Source organism: Pipistrellus hanaki, assembly GCF_964339955.1.
Source record: "Pipistrellus hanaki genome assembly, chromosome: 12".
Taxonomy (NCBI): domain Eukaryota; kingdom Metazoa; phylum Chordata; class Mammalia; order Chiroptera; family Vespertilionidae; genus Pipistrellus; species Pipistrellus hanaki.
In genome coordinates this window covers 15,993,108-16,015,919 of record NC_140514.1, presented here as the reverse complement: position 1 = coordinate 16,015,919, position 22,812 = coordinate 15,993,108, and the positions used below count along the sequence as shown (strand labels likewise).

The window sequence follows — 22,812 nt, the reverse complement described above, 5'->3', positions numbered from 1 at the left end:
CACCATTATGAAGTCAGGATGTACAGTAGTTAACAGTACCTTTTATATATAGAGCTCATATCTATCATATATATATAAACTGTAAACAAGAGGTAACAGCGGCTTCTAGAAACTGGTTTTTCTTCAAGGTTTCCTGTGTGGTAGGCACCTGAAATACTGTATAAAAGGGTCTTGTGGTGTCCTCGTCTCCCTGCTGCTAGTTGGGTTCTGCTCTGCAATGACCGGGAATGGTGCTGGCAGGACAGCTCAGTGGCTGGGAGGGGTTTCGGCCTCCTGAGTGTCTCTACTTTCCGTCCCCTGCTTGTGCTCCTATCTGATCAGGCTAGAGACAACAACAAAAAGATATATAGTAAAAAAAAAAAAAAAAAAAAAAATCCAATACCAATATATAGATTTCCATAGAATTTCCTCTTTCCCTTCTCTCTTACCTTTCCGCTCGACAAGGTATCGCTACTATGTTTTGTTATTAATTTTTTTTTTTTTTTTTGCTGCAATAAATCCTCTTGTTTCAGTCACAGCAAGAAACAAAAACCCAAACAAACAGAAAACCCCTCTGAAAAAAAAGAGTGGAAAACAAAAGATTTGACCGAATAAAGGGGGGAGGGGGGAGGGGAAGAGGGAACTCGATGTTGTTTTTAAATAGGACTCAAGATTAACATTGAAAAATCAGGAGATGATGTCCAACCCCTGCCACCAGGCCAAGCCCTCGGTGTTTGCGCCTCTGGCTTTTTGTTTTAAATTCCTTTTTCTCTTCTGGGTGCTGATACTTCTCTCCATCCTCATGTTCTTTGTGTTTTGTTGTGTGTTTTTTTTTGTTTTGTTTTGTTTTTGTTTTGTTTGTTTAACTACCTCAGTTTGCCCTCATGTCCCTTACACACAAGCAAAATATTCCTTCAGCGGAGCGAAGAGGTGACGGATGACGGGCACGCTCCACGACCGGCCCAGCAGTCTCTGCCTCGCCAAGCGGCTCATGTTGGAGACGTCGGTATAGTGGACGGGGAAGCCAAACACCCTGGGGAGAAAAGGCAGGGGGCGGGGTGAGCGCGGGCGAAGTCACCGATTCAGGACTCGGGCAGCCCGCTGCTTTCTGTGGACCTGAAGCTAAGTGAGAGAACTGCGGCCTACACAGTGGAAGCACCTCCGGGACAGGCGGCCCCTGAGATTTCAGATCGCCGGTGGGTATCTGAGGTCTGAAAGTAATGACTATGCATCCCAAACACCTTCCCCCCCCCCCCCCCAAGAGGGAGGAGGGCTCTCGCCTGACTTCACACCCCCAGGAGTTCCCGCTTGCTTGTGGCTTGTGTTAAGTGGTCTGTGTGGCTGGCTAAGTGGCAGTGACAGTGAGAATGAAGAGGTCATCTAGTCCCCCAGTCCAGTTTGTACCAAATCAGGGGGCTCAGGCTGGAAGGCCCCCCCTGGTCCTGAGCTGCCCCGAGATAAGATGCTCCTGAGCTCCCTAAAGGAGCAGCAGGAGATAAGATGCTCCTGAGCTGCCGTGTTTCCTGGAGCTCGGCAGGACCCCCAGGACCCAAGGATCCGCGGACTGACCCCCCTAGATGCCTCGCTGTGGGACCATCCCCAGAAATTGGCCACGTCAGGAGATGCCTGCGTACCCACTGCTCACGTGGCATCTGTGCAAGATGCCAGCCTGGCCAGGAGACAGGGACCCCTCCCGCAAGGACGGCCCCGAGGCCCGGCCCCGCGACCCCAGCCCGGTACCTTTCCATTTCAGTGCACCATAAGATGTCCTCTTTCTCATTCATGAAGACGGGGAAATGCTGATCTTTGCCCTGCTTTATGGAGTTCGACCTCGTGGTGATGGTCCTCACTTTGCTGAACTGGAAGAGGAGGAAAAGAGGGGCGAGCGCTCACTCGCGGGTCACGCGTCTGCCACGTGCTTGCCAGGGACCGGCCATGCGGGCCTCTGCAGACCCCACCGCCTTGCTCTTCCTCCTGCTCTGCGGTCGCCCACCATCCTCGGTCCAATCCTGATGGCTAAGGGACTGAGATACGGCAGCTGGAGCCGCTGTCCTTCCTAAGTCCTCCAAGAATGGCTCCTATCGTTAAGTGTAGTGGCTTGCAGGCAAAAAGATGCCAAATTACTCCGGCTCAAGATAGAACATTGCGGGCCTCTGCTCTCGGGAACCACTCGGGGCGATTATTACAGAGAGAAATGGAGCTTCCACATCACAGGAGAATCTCTGCTGTGGAAACCCCCGCGATAGGTCCTGGCCCCAAAAATGGAAGCACCGTTGCAGAACTAGGGACCATGGCAAAGGCTCCTTCGCGTCTGCCTCCCCTGGGGCACCAAGCAATGCTTAACGAGGGAGGGCAGAAGGCCAGCAATGACTTCAGATCTCTCTCTCTCTGCCTTCTAGACCTTCCTCTAGATCCTCCCCTCAGGCCAACTACATGAATGACCCCGTATTACCCCTAAATCACACCCCCCCATGCTAGCCGCACCCAAAGCCCCAGAGGGCAGGCTCACAGCCCTGATGGCTGCTCTACTGCCTTCCGCCCTCTGCCCTTCTCCCCAGCGGCCAGCAGAGGGCTCTGATGCGGGCTAACCTTGGCTATTCTGCCATGCTCCAGACACTCCTGCAGCTCCAGCTTATCATTCACAGTGGATGCCAACGGCCTAGGAAGCAGAAAGGAGAAGGTGACAACGCGATCCGGGAGGTGGGCAGGGACACGCCCGGCAGTGCTGACCCAGCGGCCATCTGGCTCCCACAGGTGAGCAAAAGGGGGGTCCTGTCTCCCACCGTGCTGTAAGCCCTTCAACCGCCTCTCCCCCAGAAAACACACATACACGGCAGCCACCCACGGACACAGGTCCACCAGGTATTAACCCCGAAAAGGTCAATTCAAAAGTGGTCTCCAGCTACAAATAAGCAGGTCACACCTGCCCAGAAAGGCAGAAACCCAAATGTTTTTATTTTTATGTCAGTCATTTTAACTGAGTTTTAAAGGTACCCAACCAAGCAAGTCTGGGGGTGACGGAATGCTGGGCATCTCGGCTATAGTGACAGTTATGACATCTTAATTATGGTGCAAACTGGATGGAATTCATTAAACTGTGCACCTTAAATGTAAATTAAAAAGCCAAGTTCTGCACAGTCCCCTGAAGACTTCCTGACTTCAACCTTTCAACTACCTTCAACCATCACCAGACCATGGAACACCGCTGCCAGCACAGGCCTTTCCTGACGTTTAGAAATCCTCAATGAGGGCTTCACTGGGGTCACCATCTCCGCGTAGGAACCACGGGACCCGCATCCAACCGCGTCTCCAGGCTCCTCTCAGTTAACGCGTGCACACGTACATGCACACACACGCTCACACGTATGCGCGTCTCTACCTGGTCCCACCTGGTCTCCCTGCTCCTCCTGGAAGCTCCGAGTTCTAGAATTTTGGAGTTGGAAGAAGCAGATGGGAATAATCCCCTAGGATCGAGGTGTGTGGCTTCATGGAAATGCTAGACTGTACAGTCTGTCCATTTTCCCAATGCACACATCCATCTTGGGAAGTTTAGGGGGACACTCAAGAGTTTTCAGATCAGCGGCCTCCCTGGCCCATATCCTCCCCATCCACAAACCCTTGCAAAAGACAGCAGCCTTGCTGAACAGGGATGGGACCGAGGAAGTTCCTACAACTTCATGCCAATGACAGAGAGGGAGGTTACACAGCTGAGGCCAGATCAAATGATGTTTCCAATTTTCAAGCAAGTACTCTCCGGGAGGCTTAAAATCCACACTCAGAACATTCTGGAAAACACTTCCCTCCGTCATAGATGTCCGGAGTGGGTGGGCCTCATGCCGCTTTTCAACTGCCTTCAACCAGAATTCCTCTCCTCACAGGCCATTTTTGTAGTGCAATTATCACACAGAAGAAATGAAATTTTCTTCATTCCTGGTTATTAAAACCTATCTGGGTGACCTGATGCAGAGCCTCCTTCCAGCAAAAGACCTGAAGCCAACCGAGTGCGGACAAGTGAGGTGGGGCTTCAACCCTGCACGGAGCTGCTTCCAGATCCCCTCCCTGGACATGGCTGGGTGTGGGCACCTCCTTCCCATCCCCAACCCCTTTCTCCACAACCTGACCTCAGACCAAGGGCCAGCTGACTCTAAAGACATCACCACAGGAGAACCAGCACTCCACTCGACAGCCCGCTGGTTCTCCCTGTGCAAAAGGGGGTGTACTTTCAAAGGCCCCATTTCCCACCGCTCGGTGTTGGTTTCTCAGGCAAGTACGTTCCCTCCCCTGACTCCCCTCCCTCCAGAGCAGGCCCCCTCTCCGGGCTGTCCTGCCTGCAGACACCAACCCGCAGCCGCCCTGGGCCCGGGCGCTGCTCTCACCAACCTGTTCATCCCAGGAAGGTTCCCCCAGAAGTAGCGGGCCCTGTGTGCAGCGGACACTTCTTTGGCATCGATCATCACAGGGTTGGACTGTGAAACAGGAGAGAGAGCACGGTGAGTGAGAGAGGACTAGGACAGTGCCGGGGCTGTGTGCGAGCCCGGAAGCTCGAAGGCTCGGCCTTCTCTCCGAGGAGGCCGCACACGGGGCAGCCTGAAGCCAGCAGGAAAGCCAGAACGAGACATAGCCACGTCCCACCGGCTCTTACCGGGACCTCCGAGACCAGCACGCCCAGCAGGACACTCTGTGACGGTGACAGGGTCCTCCGTGTGCACTGCTCACCAGCAGTCCCTCCCTCCCCTCCCGCCGCGGTGGCTAAGGAGCAGCCCCTGACGTGAGGGGAGTGTGACTGAGGGGCTTTAAAGTGTAGGCGTCACAGGTGGCCAATGGGGCTCTGAGAGAAAGCTCCAGCAGTGGTGCCGGGGTTTGCTGGACACCCTGACTGCGAGCCAACAGACAACTTGCAGGGACAGGCCAGCGTCCCGAGGCCAGGAGCGTGGGCTTGAGCTCCTGGGCCGCCCGCCCCCGAGGCTGCCTCCGGGCCGAAGCCCTGGGTGCATGGCTCACACCGGGCTCAGTGCCGGCCGGACCCACGCTATGAAACAGGTCCCGTGTCCTTCCCAGGCGCATAGAGCGTCCATCACGCTGCTGAGGAGCGAGGCTGAACCATTGATTGATTTTGGCATCTCCTAGGTTCCCCCCCGTGAAACACCACACAGAACCCAACCCCTGAGTGGACCCTCCCACCCTCTTTACACTCCGGTCCTTCAAGTCCTAAGCCGTATACCTCCCAGGAGAGAGAGAGAGAGACCCGGAGTTCTTTCGGGGTGGGCCTCTCACGATGCTTCCTCCCCATCTCCCGGGGAACCCCCAAGCTTCCCAAACGGAAGTCCCTCCGCAAAGCACAAGTCCCCAGCCCCCGGCTGCATGATGCAGAGGAGACGGACAAAGCGGCCGTCCGAGGCGGAAGCCACGAGTGAGCGGGCCAGACCAAGGGTGCCGGCTATACCTCGAGAAATCGTGAGATGTCCCTCTTGTCACTAACGCCCATGGCCACCACATTCTCAAAGAGCCAGAAGAAGGGGCGGTCATCTCCCTCCTTGGGCCGCGCGTCATGCAGGAGGCGGTAGAACTCAAAGAAGAGCCGGCCAGTGCCCTCTGGGAGGCGGGAGAGAAAGCCGTCAGCGGGGCTGGCTGCAGAGACAGCGGCGTGGCTGGGCGCGGGGCGGGGGAGGCAGGGCAGGGCCGTGGGGAGTGGCCGTCCCAGGGCAGAGATGACCGGGTGGGAAGCCCACGTGCAGAAGCACCGGCCGGGGAGGCACCCACCGTAGAGGCCCTTGCGGGCAGGGTTGACAATGGAGAGGTCGTTGCACGGGCTGCCCCCGATCACCAGGTCGAACGGGCCCCACTCCTGGATCTGAGCGGACAAAGGGAACGGAATGGGCTTACTGCCCAGAGACGGAGGCAGAGAGGAAGAGGGAGACTGTCTGTGGACTTGACATGGGGAGAAGAGACCCTGCTTTGTACACTCACAGCCTACACACATTCACACATGTGTACCACGCACACGCACACATACTCCGTGCAGCCCTGGGCCAGTCGCCGAGGCCCTCCGGCCCCGTTTCCTCCACAAGGAAGTGAAGGGGCGGAACCGGACCACCCGAGGCCGGCAGGGTGGCCAGTGCTCCCGGCAGGAGAGGCAGCTGCTGGCGAGAAGGCCGAGCGTGGAGGCACCCTGCGCTCTGCATGCCCTTCGGGATTCCAGCGGGCCCACAGCCTCAGGGGCAGACACAGACACCAGAGGGGCAGAGGGGAACTCAGGCAGGACCCCGCGGACACCCTGAGAGCCGGAGGCTGGCAAAGCTGCCGCCCGAAGTGTGAGGACCGGCACCTCCCCCCATCCTAAGGGCTCAACTGAAAAGGGAGCCAGAGAGCAGCCTGAGCCCCAAGTCCCCATCTCGCTCTGCCCACCAGCCTCACGACAGGGAGGAACACGGGAGAGGGACGGGGAGAGAGGCTGGGGGAGACATGAAAAGGAAAATAAACGAACAGAACGAAAGGGGGCTGGTGCCGAGTGTGAGATGCAGAGAAGGTGGGACGGGATGGGAGCCCAGCACGGACTGACATACATGCTTCTGCGTGACGCTGCGGACGTCGCCGACGTACATGATCTTCCCCTGGTGCCGCACCATGCCCACCGTGATGGAGTCCTCGCACACCTCCGAGGCGATGTAGCGGTCCACCTGGATGCCCAGGTCCTTCAGCACCAGGAGCCCTGCGCCGGCCGGGGAGAGCTCGGTCACCAGCCGCCTCTGGCAGCAGGTCTGTGCCGGGAGCCCTCCGGCCAGCCCTCGGGGCACACGGTCAGCGATGGCCTGAGCCCTGCCCTGCCCTCCCCAGGAAGCTGCCTGAAATCCCCCGAACCAACTGGACATCCACGGCAAAGACACCGAGGCTGCTTCACGTCTAAGCTCGATCTCCTTCAAAGGCAGTCAAGGCCAAGGCCAGGACAGACCACCCGGACGGGAGCCGGCTTCAGGATCTGGGGGGAACAGCAGCAGAGTTGCGGTGGCCTCCTCCTCGCTGCCTCTCCATCTTCCACACACTGGTCCCTCCTTATCGCTCCCTTCCCCAAAACAGCACATCCTGCTGCAACTCCCCCCCCCCCCCCCCCCCCCGTCCTTCAAAACCCAACGTGAGTGCTACCTGCTCTGAAAACGGTTTACCAACACCCTCCCCTCCTCCGTAAGCCCCCAGCACGCTGCGTCCCTCTCCACCTCCTTGGAGCAGTGAGGATTCCTAACTCAGCTTTTCTCTTGGGCTACAAGTGTCTCTAAAAAGACAGAGTAAGAGTATGAGGTCTGCCGAAACCGGTGTGGCTCAGTGGATAGAGCGTCAGCCTGCGGACTGAAAGGTCCCGGGTTTGATTCTGGCATGTACCTGGTTGCGGGCACATCCCCAGTAGGAGGTGTGCAGGAGGCAGCTGATCGATGTTTCTAACTCTCTATCCCTCCCTCTCCCTTCCTCTCTGTAAAAAAAAAAATCAATAAAATATATTAAAAAAAAAAAAAAAAAGAGTATGAGGTCTCATCCAAGCGTTTCCTCCTGAACTCACTGCAGGTACATCCTTACCACCCCCGTTCCCCCCGGTGTTGCTGAATTAAGCCAAGGAAACAATGAGAACAGACCCCGCCGCTCCAGGAGAAAGGGGCTACTGTGTGGCCCTTCCTTCCCTGAGGGGCTCTGACAGCCCCGTGAGGTGCCACAGGGTCTGAGGCGGCCTCGGGGGTCCAGCCTGCAAAGCCACAGCTGCACATGAGCCTGTGTAGGTTCACAGAACATCAGCACGGAGATGAGAACGTCAGACAGACGTCTGGCCCTGTGCTATCCCTACACCGGCCCTCTGGCCAAGGCCCCGGGGCGGGGACCGTCCGTCTCCCTCGGGGCACGTGAAGGCAGGTTCCGAGGAGAGGGATGGAGCCCAGCCCGGGAGCAGCCCCGAGGGGGAGGGCGTCAGCGCCCCCTTCTGGCAAGGTCCAGAACCGCGTGAAGAAGACAGTACCTGCACAGGGGCCCAGCGCCCCCTAACAGAAGCCTCACTAAACCACCACCTGAACAGGGTGCACAGGGAGGCCCCTGTCACAGCACAGGATTAAAGGATCATGTGCTTTCACGCAACAGCATCCTACGCGGCTCTAACAAATAAAGAAAGTGGTCCTACGCTGATTGACATGAGAAAGTCATCCTAACGTCATGAGTGAAAAGGCACGTTACCTTTCACCGTCCCTTTGTTTTATCTACGTGTGATTATATAAACACACTCACAGAAACCTGAAACCACGTTCACCAAAACACTCATCATAGGCTTATGGGCCTTCTAAACGGTCTCTGCTCTCACTCACCGAGTTTGTGTCTTTACTGCGACTTAAAGTGAAAACACACAAGTGCCGTGTTTTTGTTTTGGTCGCCGTCTCATGAAAACCATCTCAATCATCTCTCAGTCACTCCGTCCTCGGCTGGGAAGCTCCCTGGTTCAGACAAGCCCCCCGGGGCATGCTGCTCTGCCCCCTTATTTTACTTCCCACGGAACGTGTCCCTCCGGGGCGATGCTCACTGACTGCAGTTTGGTCCGAGCTCAATACCCGCATTCCCAAACAGCCTGCCCGCCCCCAGAGGGGGGTGCAGCCCCGCTCGGACCCGTGCCGCTCTCACCTGTAGCGATTCCGTCAAACAGAGACAGCACCCGGATGGGCTTCCTCTTCTCGGCCGGGACAGGTGGGTAAACCTTCGGAGGGTCCTAGGCAGGGAGCACAACAGGCCAGGTGAGCAGCCGGGCGTGCCCTCCAGCCCCGCACGCCCTCCCGGCCCACGGTGGGCGCCATCGGTCGGCTTTCTGACCCCGCACAGCCAGCGCCCCGTGGCTCGGGCACCCCCTGCTCATCATCGCCCGGCCCCACGACCCACGGAGGCAGCATGGCGGGCCCGCCCTCCAGCCCCGGCGGTGGGGGGGGCGCGCGGGGTCCCGGAGCAGGCCCAGCCGGCGGCACTCACAAACTCCTGGTCGTGGTTGTTGGCGAAGAACATCTGCAGCCGCGAGGGCCAGTCGTCCCGCCTCCGCAGCAGCCCGTAGGTGCCCTTGTGCCCGCACATGTAGCAGTTCCAGGGGTCTTCTTTAATGGCGGCCTGGGCGGCGCCGGGCCCCACCAGGAGGTCCACGCACTCCACGCAGAAGCACCTGAGGAGGCCAGGGTGGCGGTGGGACGCCCAGCCCCGGCCGGTCCCGGTGGAGCAGGGCCGGGCAAGTGGGCGGGCGGGCGGCGGCGGGAGCCCCGTGCCCACCCCGGAGGGCGGGCGGGCCCGGGCGGGGCCCCTCACCTGCAGCAGTTGTTGTTCCCGCACATGAGCACCTCGCGCCCCCCGCAGCAGATGGTGCAGTAGGACTGGTAGCCGTCGTCGTCGTACTGGTACGCGCACTCCAGGAAGCAGTTCTGGAGAGCAGGGGGCAGTCAGGCCCTCCCTCCGCAAACCCGGGACCCCCGGCTCGGCCCTGGAGACACGCCCCTGCCACCCATCCCTGCCACCCATCCGGCCAGGGTCCGGCCTAAACCACTGAGCAGGGAGTGAGGGGCCGGCAGGTCCCCTGACCCCAGCCGCGGACAGCAGCCAGGAGGCCTGGGCGAGGGCTGGGGAGGGAGCGGGGCAACCCTTTGCCCCTAGCTCCTCCCCTGGGCCCTGAGGTGCAGCAACCCACCCGCAGGTCCGCTGTGTCCTCCCCTGGGGACTGAAAGGGGTTGTACGGAGGGGGAGGGGGGGGGAGGAACTTCCAGGAGGAAGACGAATGGCAAGTCAAACACTTGAAGCCAAAGGTCTGCTTTATCCGAACATGCTGCATGGGGGGGTCAGAGGTCAGGAGGTGGCACCCTCGACAGCCCCACCTTGCAGTTTTGGCACATTCCTCCGATGAAGAGAGGGTGTTCCAGCGTGACGTTGAGGCTCCCACAAGAGATGCAGATGTCTGGAAAGCAGAGAAAGCCGAGTGAGTGGCACTGCGGGGGCCCCCTCTTGCCTTGGACCAAAGTCCGTTCCAGAAAAGCTACAAAGAGCCGAAGCAGGTTTGGCTCAGTGGTAGAGAGTTGGTCTGCGGACTGAAAGGTCCCAGGTTTGATTCCAGTCAAGGGCATGTACATTGGTTGCGGGCACATCCCCAAGTGGGGGATGTGCAAGAGGCAGCTGGTTGATGTTTCTCTCTCATCGGCGTTTCTAGCTCTCTATCTCTCTCCCTTCCTCTTCTCCGTGAAATATCAATAAAAAATATTTTAAAAATATATTAAAAAAAAAAAAAAAAAAGCTACAAAGAGGGGATGTGCTGGAGCCGCCTCAGGCTACAGGGAAGGCCCTGTGGCCCCAATCTCAGAAGCCCTGTCCTCTCTCGGAGCATCGATGCCACCATCCAGGAGTGGCAATCTGACAGAGACAGGAACCCACCCAGGAGAACAGGGCCCTGCCGTCCCTGGGTCTGGAGGTGGTCCTTGGCAAGAGCCTTAAGCCCTGGGCCCCTGTCCCCATCCTCTCCCCCAGGCCTGAGGGCCCTGAGCTTGACACACCATTACTGGGCCAAGGGAGACAGGCTGGGGATGCTAATGACCACTGGCTGAGAGAAGGTGACGAGAGATGTGAGGCCCAAGGGTGAGGTTTGGGCAAATTTAATCAAATGCAAGAGGGGCTCCCCTCGGGGACCCACTGGGGTGTCACCGATCCCAATGCCGGCCGACACCACGGACAGGTCAGCCGGATTATGGCAGCCGAAGGCAGATGTGTATGCGCTGCCGGCCGGCCGGAGGTGCTGACACAGTCAGGCTGACCCCGTGACTGCGTGCTGATGTTCCACGCCGTTCACACCTTTCTCAGGAGCCACGCTCTGCCCCAGGCAGCCCCCTGCGAGCCGGCCCACCTGCCCGTCCCAGGGAGCCGGCGCCCGGTGCCCCGTTGGACTCACCCTCGATGTTCCGGCACTTCTGCCGCACCTCGTACACCAGCCGCTCTGCGGAGGGAGGGAGGGAGGCCCAGCATCAGAGGCGGCGAGGGGGCCTCCCCCACCTCCTCTGAGTGCCAGCCTCGCCACGCCACTCTCTCCAGAGCCGGGCTAACTACCTCTTGTGCGTTCGTCGATAATCTCCTTGACCTTGGGCTTCTCGGTGGTGCTCTTCCGGGGCTTTTTGGCTGGTGGGGGCGGAGCGTAGGCAGCTGCCTCGGGTTCCACCCACATGTCTGTGTAAACTTCTTTGTAGGGGTTCTTCTCCTCTGGATGGCAGAAGCAGGGAAGAAGGTCACCGTGTCCAACCGACAAGGGAGTCCCAGCTCCCTCTCCTCCCCCGTTCATCATGGGGTGCAGCCTGGTCCCCGACATGGTCCGTGCTCCCCACTCTCTGGAGCCAGCAGGCCAATGGGGAGCGAGGTATTCCGAGTCCCAGAGCAGGACAGCCCTACCCGGCCCCAGGGGAGGGAGACCGTGGCCCATGGATGGAGGCCTAAGCAGCCCGCCCTCAGCATGGCTTTCCCAGGCCTGGCTGGCAGGGGTCCAGGAGGCCAGGCTGGGCCCCCGCGTTACCTTCTGGTGGTTCCAGGCCCTTGGGGCCAGAGGGCTGGAACCCTCCCAGGGCCCATTCGATCATCTGCTTGTTCTGCACCTCCACGGCCTTGGCGGTGTCGCTCTCATCGCTGTCATGGCACGCTGGGAACAGCTTCCCGGCTCGGCTGCTGGCCACCTGGGGGGTATCAGGCAGGGGGGGTTAGAGGGGCAGGCCGGGGGGCAGACTCCCAGTAGCGAAGGTGGGAGAAGGTGCAAGGAAGGGGAGGACTGGAGGAGAACACGCCTGAAGAGTGTAGGAAGGAAGCGAGTGAGACGGGGGGGGGGGAAGGAGTCCATAGGCCTGGCAGGCGGACCCTCTGCCCAGGCCCAGCATCGACGTTTCGGCTTCTATGCCGCTGGCGGTCCGGACCCATGACAGGCGCTCACCTGCAGCACTTCGTAGATGGCTTTGCGGTACATGGGCTGCTTGTTGTAGGTGGCCTGGTGGAAGGCGCTGCAGAAGGAGCTCAGCGGCATCAGCTTTTCCACGCACACCTGGGGGGACGACCACGGCCCTCGTTGTCCCTCCCACACTCACCACGCCCCACCCGGTGCCTAGCAACAGGCCAGGAGGCACCAGGACTGGCCCCTGTCCCTGAGAGGACCAGACGCCTCACTAAACAAACGCCTGATGCAAAGGACCTGACGGCCAGTGGGAGGGCTGCTGGAGAAAGGGTTCCCGGAAGGCAAACACTCGGCAGGCATCCCAGCTGTGAGGCACCAGTGCAGCCGCCTGGCCTCCTGGGCTTCTATGGCCACACACACAGCGCGGGGGCCAGCAGAGCCCGCTTCTACCACCCAACCCCACTCGAGGCCCCGGCCAAAACTGAAGGCCTGGGGACCGAGACCCCATCCCCCCGCAGACTAACCGCCAAACCCCGAAACTCACCACCGAGAACTTGCCGTCTCCGAACCACATGACCCAGCGGGTGCCTTCCGCCGCTCGACTCCGGCCGGTCATCCACCAGGACACGATGCGGCCGGGCCACCAGGAGAAGCCCCGCAGTTTCCCCCACACCAGCTCCCCAATGCCAAAGCCCCGGCCGTCCTGGATCCCCGAGGAGCACAAGTCATTACAGGGCAGTCACGAGGCCCTGCCTCCCTCATTGCCCCCGCTCCCCACGGCCACCCCAGCCCTGGGCATCTGAGGGTCAGGACAGCCGGGAGGGAGCTCCATCCGAATGGACCGAAACGGAGCAAACAGTGGGGGTGCGGAGAGGCCCCCAGGGATCAGGTGGAGAGCGGAGAGCAGGATGGGAGGAGCCGGCAGTGGAAGGACCCGGGCCAAAGCTGGACGAGGCAGCGGACGAAGCAAGCCGCTCACCTCGTACTCCGGCTCGTCATCGGCCGCTTTGGTGGCGTTCTTGTCCCCCGTGTCGGCCCCCACGGGCTCGGGGGTGGTGGCCACGGTGGGGGACGCGGGGTCGGTGGGCTGCTGCACGGCGGGAGGGCTGGCCTCCTCCACCTTCTGAGACTCGCCGGAGCCCTGGTTTTCTTCCACGGCGTTCATCACGGCGATCACCTTGGCTTTCTTCTCAGCCTGGGGACACAGGGAGCAAGCGGTTACCGGGCCTCTCCAGGCATCGGCAAGGCCTCCTCACACCTAGGGAGCTCCTCTCAGCCTCTTTCTGGCCTGGAGACCGTGGTGGGAGGCCAAGGGCTGGAGAGAATTCTCCCCTCATCCACTCAACTGGCCTGCCGTGGGAAACAGAGAGATGCGAAGTTTGAGAGGCAAACGCCAACCATCTGGCTCAACTCCAGCCTTCTCCCCTGCCTCTTCGGAAATCCCCCTTCCTGGGCTGATCTCTCCCGGTCTATCACCATTATCATTCGCCCACCCTCTGACGTGAAAAGGTTCATTCTATTCAGATACGAGACGTGCACCTTCATTCAGGCTCCCTCCTCTCCTATCGTATTTCTAAGTCAGAACTAGACTTCTCATCCTTTTCCCCACAAGTTCCCTGGGCAGCCAGGGTGGCTCCTAGACCACGATGCTGGTTCTGGGGTCAGGTTTGCTATGAGAAAAATCACTGCTGTGTTTCCTTCCCCACCTGCTTGAGAACCATGAGAAGCCCCATACGAGCTTGCCTGCTTCCGTGCTGGAGTTCTTAGGATTAAATCCACTGCACATTCTGTTACCAGATTCACCCCTCCCTTCGCTGTGTCCCTTTCAGACCCATATAGAAATACACTTATTCTTCCAACACTTACTTCCTGAGCACAGGCCTCCTCCTCTCTGCCATCCCACCGGCAAACTCAACCAAACCCAATCCCTGTCCCCGTTGGACAGCCTCCATCCTCTCATTTCAAACTTCACTGTTCAGACTCTGCCCCGTTCCTTCTCACAACCTGCTCCAGGCTTCCCTCTGCCCTACAGAGGACCATGGAATCCTTGAGACACGCTCTGAGGGCTGGCCAACCTCACCTCACCCCAGCGACCGAATCTACAACACGTGGCCCTCACACGCAAGGCTCCGCACCCATTTCCGCCACGCCAGATCCAGAGAAAGGAAATCCCATCCATATGCCTTTCCATAGGAAGCTCCTCCCCAGAGCTTATGAAAAAGGGAAAAACCTCAGGAAGCAACACGGAGTCCCAGAGCTCTAAGCTGGAAGGCAGAGCATCGACCTCTCTTTCTTAGCCTCCAACTCATTCACAGCAGACTCTGAAGCAGCCCCTTCTCTTCTGGGCCGCTCCAACCTAAAAAGGCGCTAGATGGAAGGGTTTCGGTTACCCTTTTCTGGCTATCAAGAATTCCAGGGGTGCGCCAAAGCCCGTTAATGAGCCCCCCAGATCCCGGGGTTCCAGGTTAAGAACCTTGGGTCTTAAAGGCAATGGTCTACGCTCGGCGATTCGTTTCATTCAATCTTCAAGTCTCCGGGCCGATCGGCTTCCTGTAACGACTCCTAAAACACCAGCGGTGGAAGTCCTAGTTCTTTCTCCGACTCAACAAACTCTGAAACGGGACCATTTATCCTTTGCCCCCAGCCCACAAACAGCTGGGAGAACGAGGCGGGAGAATGCCAGTCATTGCTCACACCATCCTAGCCCCGCTCCCACCTGGCACCTGGTGGAACTCGGCCCCTCCTTCCTGCTACCAATTACCCACACCGCCTCCCCACAAGGTGTGACTAGGGAGGCACTCAGCCCCAGGCGGCAGGACTCTCTCCTCTAGAAGCGTCAGCTGGGGCCGCCTACCCCGGAACCAGGCCCCTTTCGGATGAGCAACAGGGCGGTAGCTGTTTCTGCTCCCTCCCCTCTTCCTCCCCCAGCTTCAGTCACGTTGGCTGACCTAGACCAGGGTGCCACCCGGGATGACCCAGAGACCCCGTGCACGGGGGTGACAAGGCCCCTCGGCCAGAACAAGGCGTGTAGGTCGCAGAGGGCGGGAGGGAGGGCGGGAGGAAGGGAGGGAGGGAGGGGCCTTCTGAGGGAAGGAGCTGAAGTCACTTCCACAGCGAGCAGCTGGGCTCCCCAGTCTAGACTCGAGGTGAGCAGAGAAAGGGTGAGTAGAGTCGTGCCTGATGCCACCCTTCGTCCTCCCCCACAGCGCCTTTGTCTCTCTTCTCCATCCCTCCACAGCCGGTTCCTGAACACGCTTCTTCCCCCACAACTTCCCCCGGCGTGTCAGCTGCTGCTGGTGACGCCTAGGAAGCGCCCCCAGCCCACTAGGTGCAAGAGAACATGCACCCCTCAGTTTCTCGGCAGGCGGAGGAGGAGGAGGAGGAAGGGGCCTCCATCGAGGCACCGCCGGCGGGGGCAGGGGAAGGAAGAGGGGGTGGGTCGCAGCAGGAGGCGAGAGAAAAGGGGAAGAAGGGCCGGTCGGTGGCTGGGTGGGGGAGGGGCCTCATTAGCGGAGTCTGCCCAAGGTAGTGAGGGAACGAATGCCTGTTTCCCCACGTTCACTCAAACCCATCTCCCCCGGGGCAAACAATAGGAGAAAGAAGGGTTAACTCAACCTTGGCATTGGGGCCAAAGGCTCCTGCCCTCAGCTCAGAAGACCCCACTCCAGGTGGCCTAGAGATTGGGCATGATCAGAGAGACACTACACACTCCCACCACCACCACCACCACCACCACCACCACCACCACCACCCACCACCACCAATGTGGCTCAAGGAAGCCACTTTGCCTGGAGTTTTGTCCAGCCTGGAAAGCCACTGCTAACTGCACTCTGGGGGAGCCGGGCCTCCTCCGGATCCAGATCTCTCTCCTCCGGCAGCTGTCCCACTTCCACCCTCCTCCGGGCGGCTGCTTCCTGTTCCAAAGGTCAGAGGTCTGGGCGCCCATGCGGACACCCTGCTGCTGCTGCTGCTGGTGCAGCAGACCCTGGGCTGTCCCAGGAGCCTCGCAGGCCCGAGCCAGGCTGATCCCCGGGTCCAGGCTGCACCGCTCCCTCCATCCCAGCACCACTTCTCCCTGGCAGCCTGCCCGGCGGCTCCCAGGGACACGCAGGAGAGGAAACTATCCCTTCTCAAGAGGCTGCGAGGTTGGCAAGGCCGGAGGACAGCACGGCCCGCCGGCCAGGAGCACACAGGTCAGCAAGGCAATGCCAGCAACCCATCTGCCAGCCGATTCAGCAGATGCGTGGCTCCCAGCCCGACCCCTAGGCTCCCTGCGCCTCGGGCGGCCAGGGCCTGCTCCCCCGCAATCACAGCCGCTGCCCCCGGCTCTTCCCGGCCCCTGAGCCCCAGCCAGGTCCCCCGTGTGCAGCGAGGAGCGGGGCTGGGGCTCCGGAGGAGGGAGTGGGTGGGACGCAGGAACTTAGCATCTCAGCACTCGGGCCAGGCAGGGGAGCCAGCCAGCTCGCGCGGGCCAGGGACGCAGCACACTTGACTCTTCCCAGCCCAGCCTGCAGCGGGGCCCGGGATCCTCCCCCCGGCCGCCCGCCCCCGGCCTCCGTCCAGGAACCTACCCATAGGGCCAGGTGCAGCCCCTCCGCGGTCCGGCTCAGGTGTGAGCCCCGGCCCGCAGCTCCGTAAGTAGCCGCCCGCCCGGGGGGAGGGGAGGGGGCGCCGGGGCCGGGGCGGAGGGGGCCGGAGGGAGGGGGAGGGGGCAGGTGGGGGGGAGGGAGGGCTCGAACATTTTCTTTGTCTACAACTCCGGGTCACGTGGGCCCCGCTGGAGTGCTTGGTTGGCTGCGAGCGGGCCGGGGGAGGGGGCCGGCCCTGCGACGCTGGCGGCGGGCCAGCCCCTCTGCTCCCGGCCGGGGGGCGCGGGGGCCCGGGGCGCGGCGGGGCCTCGGCGGGTTCCCAGGGCCGGCCCAGCCGGTGGAGGCGGGCCCGCCCCTTCCTCCCGCGGCCCGCCCCGCCCCGCCCCCCAACCCAACTCCGCGGGAGCTCCGATCGCGGCTGGGGGGGGTAAAGGGGGGGGTCGGAGGCGGGGAGCCCCCGGGCAGCGCTGCAAGGGGAGGAGGGCAGCCGGGGGGTCAGGTGGGAGCGCAGGGGAGAGGAGGGAGGGGGTTCCGGACCGTCTGAGAACCAGGAGAAAGTTGTTAAAAGTGAGTCTCAGAAGCACAGCAACAAAAAAAAAAAAAAAAAAAGAAAAAAAAGAAAGGAAGGGAAAGGAAAGGAAAAAAAAAGCTTACAGATGAGCGAAGCAGCCCAGGAAGTTGTAGGGAAACTCCAGGCGCACAGAGGTGGACGGAAGGCGCCCGCACGGGGTGGGGTGGGCTGGGGGCTCCCTCACACTGCAGGTGGATGGAGGGGGGCGCCCTAAACAGCTGACAGCAATGCAGGCTTTGAAAGCCTCTTCCTGACCAAGGCACTGGGTCCCCTCGGTCACTCTGGGTTTGCCTTGAATTCCTCCCTTTCTTGTTTGCAAGGTGGGGGGGGGGGGGTGCTGGTTCTAAAGTAGAATAGGCCCCCCCCCCTTTATGGGAGTTGCGGAACTTTGTCCAAGAGGAAACCTCCACCCCCCACCCCCATTGGTGCCTGAAACCTTGGATGGTACCCAACTATATATACTGCTTTTTTCCTATACGCACATACCCACGATGAAGTTATAAATTAGGCACAGTAAGGCATTAACAACTAATAAAATAGAGTAATTATAGCAACAGACTTGTGAATGGTCACTGCAAAGATCACTGGCCCAGCCGGCGTGGCTCAGTGGTTGAGCCTTGACCTATGAAGGAGGTCACGGTTCCATTCCCCATCAAGACACGTGCCGGGTTGAGGGCTTGATCCCCAATAGGGGGCATGCAGGAGGCAGCCAATCAGTGATTTACTCTCCTTATTGATGTTTCTCTCTCTCTCTCTCTCTCTCTCTCTGAAATCAATAAAAACCTAATTTTTAAAAGCAATATCACTGTATGCACCCTTTTCCTTGTGATGTAGATGATAACATGCCTCCATAATGAAATGAGGTGAGGCGTGGTGACTTAGTGGTAGGCCACTACTGACCTTCTGACCGTAACTATGTCAGAACGGGCATCATCTGCTTTGGGTAATCCCGGATCATGGAGCCATGGCAATGTGGACAGTTGGGGAAATGTATTATTTTTGGACTGTGGCTGACCTTGGGTAACTGAAACATAGAAAACCAAACCCCAGATAAAGGGGAGAACTACTGTACAGCAATTCCTCCCTTCTCACACATCTGCAGCCCAAGACCACATTCCTCTTCTCCGGGAGCCTCTAGCTGGAGCCTCACGGCACAGCCTGAGCCATTTCCAGCTCCCCCCTCCTCAGCAGAGGCCCCAGGAGGGCAGACACGCAGGAGGTATGGACAGATTCGGCTAGACTTGGAGAGACAGGAGGAAGCCATTGAAAAGCAAGCACCCGTGAAGATGGCTATCATCGGTACCAAGCTCCACAGGCCAGGACAGCTTGGAAGCCAGCGGACACTGGGTAGTAGGGATGGTCAGTGAGATGAGAGAGGTCGGTGCAGAGCACAAATGGGATCTGAAGGAGGAGCCAGATTTGGAATGAGCTAGGATAGGCGGAGAATAAGAGATGTTAGTGGAAGGGGGAGAGAGGGACTTGTTTACCTTCCCCTCCAACCCAACTAAAGCTGAAAGGTGCAGAGAAAGGCCAATGGTTAGATCCCACAGCCGTGAGGAATCACGGCAGCTTTTCTGACAAGAGGAGATGAATGGGAAGTCTGGGAAGGAGGTCAGCAGGGGGTGAGGTGGGTCCGTTGGCAAGACAAATCCGAAAGAGCAGAGGAGCCGAAGGTGCATGCTCCCAGGGGGAAAGCTGTCTGGCCAGTGGCCCCTGTCAGAAGGTCTGGTCTTGGGATATGGTTCCATCATCAGGACCTCAAACAAGCCAGGTAACCCCAAGAAGTCTGCTTTCCTATTTGCAAATTAGGAGTGATGACACCTGCCCTCCCAGGGCCTGGGATAACAGCAGCTCTTAAAGAACACCAGCATCTCTTAAGGATCACCGAATTCCCCGGGATGCCTGGCTTCCAGCCACAGTCAGCTGGCACGTTCCAGCTGGAACCGGTGCTAGTAGGATGAAGTCAAGAGACCTGCTGTGAAGGAGAGCCCTCCATCTCCTGGGGCTCAGCACCGTTCTGAGCAAGCATGCAGCTCTGAACAGGGAGGAGGACTCCGAGTGCGAGTGCCTTCTCCAAGTAATTCTTGGGGAGCACAGACTTCCCTCTCCCAGCCCCGCTGAGACCCATACGGCAGGGAGGAGCCATTACAAAACACAGATCTTTCTCTGCTCCAACGCATCCTTCAACCGAGTCAGAGTATCTACATCATACACTGTCCCAGGAGGGTCCCCAAGCAGAGATGAGCAGCCCCGAATTTAAGCCTCTTGCCTGCTCCCATCCTTTCTGGGATGGAATATGACTTGGTTATTAGCTGCTTCTCTCACAGCTGCCTCCTCAGCACTCAGGCCACTTCAGACCTCACCCTAGGCCTCCGCTCAGCATGAAGTCTGTATTCCGGCGTGGCCGGCTCTCGTGAATAACACTGCCTCCTCTATGGCAGCTCCTTTTCCATTAGCACAAGGCGAAACACCGGAGCTTCTACACTCTGTGGGTCCTGGGACCGCTTCACCCCGGGCGCAAAGTGCCAGCCCAGACCACAGCCATCAGTTTCGCTTTCTCTTGGCGGACTTAAAAAGTAGCCTCCCTCCCGCGGCCAAACTTCCTCCTCCTCCTCCTTTAAAACGAAGCTCGCCTCTCACGTCTACGGCACAGCTCCCATCTTCAGCAAAGGGAAGCCCAAACTCAAAGGTGTCCCCTCTCCTGTAGCTATCGGGCAGGAAAGGTTACCCTTTTCTATTTTTGTTAAATATATTCTATTAATTTTTTTTACAGAGAGAAAGGGAAAGGGATAGAGAGTTAAAAACATCTATCAGCTGCCTCCTGCACACTCCCCACTGGGTATATGCACGAAAGCAAAGTACGTGCCCTTAACCGGAATCGAACCTGGGACCCTTGAGTCCGCAGGCCGACGCTCTATCCACCGAGCCAAACCGGTTAGGGCTACCCTTTTCTATTCTATCAGAGACGTGTGCCTCTGTGCTCAGCGGGCAGAGACAGACCCTGAAGCAGGAAAGATGCCAAGATCTAGGGCAAGGGGAACGTTAGTAAAAGGTCAGGAAAAACCCAGGGCAGCCTGCAAGGACCTTTAGGTCACATTTGTCCTCAACCTCCCAGTGTCACCCTCCCAGGCTGACTGAGATAAAGATAGTCAACCTAAAAAAAAGCAGGGCCGTGTAAAACAGCCAAGTTCTTGAAAATGCCATAAAAAGTATACCGAAAGGAGGAACTCGTGGAGGAAAAGAGGATCTGGTGGATGTCAAGAGCCTAAAAGAGGTGCTGGAGAGGAAGCACCAGCGTGGTCCCAGAGAGGGTGACCGAGGGAGAGGGCACGTTTCCTGTTTGGCAGGCAGGGAGCAGTGACTCAACAGGCCGGCTAAAAATGCCTCTGAAGGACACCTGACTCTTCGCCCTGAGCCTGTATTCATCAAGCAAACTTCTCATTTTAATTACATTTTCCAGTGACTCTGATACCAGTGAGTTGCCAGAAACGGCAGGACAAAAACAAACAAACAAAAAACAATACAGCAGGACGAGTACGGGGATCTGTGTGGCAAGGACACGTCCTGCCCATTTAACATTCTGGTGTATCTGGTATACCTCCCGCCTCTCTGAAGAGCGTGATGGTGATAAGTGCCGTTGATCTGACTTCCCAGCTCTCAGAACTGAGGTGCTACACGGCCATGGTCCCCCACCAAAGGGCAGTCATTTCCCCCGGCTCCCCATTCCCCAGGTGGGAATGCCACGACTGCCTGACTGGTTTTAACTCCAAGTTCAGCGTTCAGCGTTCAGCGTTCAGCTCACGCTCTGTCGTGAAATCCCGGGGTTCACAGGATGTGGGCAGGTTACCGTATCTGACTTCCATCAAACCGGGCATTCACCAGCTGGCTCCCTTTACTCAAAACCAGAGAAGCCACAATCCCTACGAAGCCATCTGCAAAGCCACACACGTTGGGAAGACGCTGTGTGTCTTCTGCCCCACAGACATTCATACTGACCTCAAGGCCAGGGGCCCTTATCCAGACAGAAGACCATGAGATAACTAGGGATGTCTATTCTGATCCTGTCCTCCCACCGACAGCTGGACAGCCTCAAAGCTACACACTAGGCCTCTGACTACCTCCTGGTTACGTCAACAGTCTGCACGGCATCCCTGGCCCCCACAGCCCACAGCACTTACGTCATGCATCACACTCCCCACACTCTGTCTGCCTACTTGCTCTCCCCCAAATATGTGGGGGTTCTGTGCCTTTGCTTCCCCCACCCCCTCAACTCCCATCAGCCCAAATCCTACCTATCCTTCTGGCCCACTTTACCATTACCTCCACCATGAATAGTTCTCTAGACCTGAACTGTCCAATAAGGTAAAAATAATTCAGTTCCTCCTCTGTGCCAGCCACATCCCCAAGTATCCAGAGCCCCTTGGGGACGGGGGCTCCTGTAGGGATGGCATAGGTTTCAGAACATTTCTATCACTGCAACCAATTCCTCCAGACAGTGCTGCTCTGGTCCTCCCCGTCATCCTCCCCTGCTGGAAATGATCCAGGCCCTCCTCCTCCTCCGTGCACCCACAGCACTTTGTAATGCCCTCTTTGCACCTGCCAATCTTTGCCCGTGCTAAGGTGACTGTGTACTCATCTTTCTCCTCCACTCGATTAAAAACCCCTGGAGGGCAGGGACTGGGTCTTGTTCAACTGCGTGAGGAAGCGGTGTGAACCAGCACTCCTTGCACACTTAGGGCAGCGGTCGCCAACTGGTGGTCCATGGACGAGGTCCAAAAGGTTGGCAAGCCCTAGCAGGTTTGGCTCAGTGGATACTGAAGGGTCCCGGGTTCGATTCCAGTTAAGGGCTCATCCCAAGTTGTGGTCTCAATCCCAAGTAGGGGAGTATGCAGGGGCCAGCCGATCAATGATTCTCTCTTATCATTGATGTTTCTATCTCTCTCCCTCTTCTCTGAAATCAATAAAAAATATTTTTTTAAAAAAGGTTGGTGCCTGCTGCTGCAGAGGCTAAATCAGTGTGTGCCGATGAAACCAACCTTGTCTCATCCAGAACCCATCGTGCAAGTTCCTGCCGGGGGACAGACACTTTCCACAGTGAAATGCTAAAGGGGCTAAGAGGTCCGGCCTAGGGCTCCCCAAGGGGAGGGAACCTTTGTTTTCCTATTCCCCTGCAGTCCACATGGAGGTTGCAAGCAAATGACCAGGACTGAGCTGCTCCTGGTGAAGCTAAAAATAGCCACGGAGCCAACAAGGAGTTAGCAGGACTTGTTGCTAAGGAGACCGGTGGCAGAGAGAGCCACCAGGGAGGAAGTATCAGACCTGCACCCAGAGAACAGCGGCCATGGGAGGGGGGTTAGGAGGGGGCACTCCAAGTTGACAGGGGCCCAAGGCTCCCACCTAGAGATGGCCTGACTCCTGGCAGCTCCTGACGAATGCTCTAAGTGGGGCAAATGTTTCCTCTGTCCCTCAGTAACCCATCTCCATGGAAACCACCATGACTGGGGTGAAGTACCAGCCCCTGGAAGGAAGGCCTCTGCCTAGAGCTGGTTGTTATGGCAACACCCCCCCTTTCCGTCACTCTTTCTCCGCTGGCTTCCCCTGTGGGGGAAAGGTGGGGCCTGGCCTGGGCTCAGCCAGCATGACCGGGGACACCTGCTTTCTGGCAAGAGCAAACTGCGAGGGGCCCTTCAGAAGCTCCCAGGAACGCAGAGAGGCGGGTCAGTCCTCAGCTCAGGGCAGAGCTCCCTTCTCTTCCCACGGGGCTT

At 58.6% G+C, this 22,812-nt stretch overlaps 1 protein-coding gene across 1 annotated transcript in view; it reads right to left on the bottom strand.

The window, feature by feature from the left end:
- Positions 1 to 801: 801 nt before the first annotated feature.
- Positions 802 to 22,812, bottom strand: part of DNMT3A (DNA methyltransferase 3 alpha) — a 107,481-nt gene continuing 85,470 nt past the window's right edge. The window contains 17 exon segments of the mRNA XM_084901426.1: positions 802 to 1,012; positions 1,720 to 1,838; positions 2,569 to 2,638; positions 4,360 to 4,445; positions 5,423 to 5,571; positions 5,740 to 5,830; positions 6,543 to 6,688; positions 8,626 to 8,710; positions 8,965 to 9,148; positions 9,289 to 9,401; positions 9,849 to 9,928; positions 10,910 to 10,954; positions 11,065 to 11,214; positions 11,522 to 11,678; positions 11,930 to 12,037; positions 12,432 to 12,590; positions 12,867 to 13,082. Of these exon segments, the coding sequence (XP_084757552.1) occupies positions 871 to 1,012; positions 1,720 to 1,838; positions 2,569 to 2,638; positions 4,360 to 4,445; positions 5,423 to 5,571; positions 5,740 to 5,830; positions 6,543 to 6,688; positions 8,626 to 8,710; positions 8,965 to 9,148; positions 9,289 to 9,401; positions 9,849 to 9,928; positions 10,910 to 10,954; positions 11,065 to 11,214; positions 11,522 to 11,678; positions 11,930 to 12,037; positions 12,432 to 12,590; positions 12,867 to 13,082 (2,100 nt within the window). The 3' untranslated portion in view covers positions 802 to 870.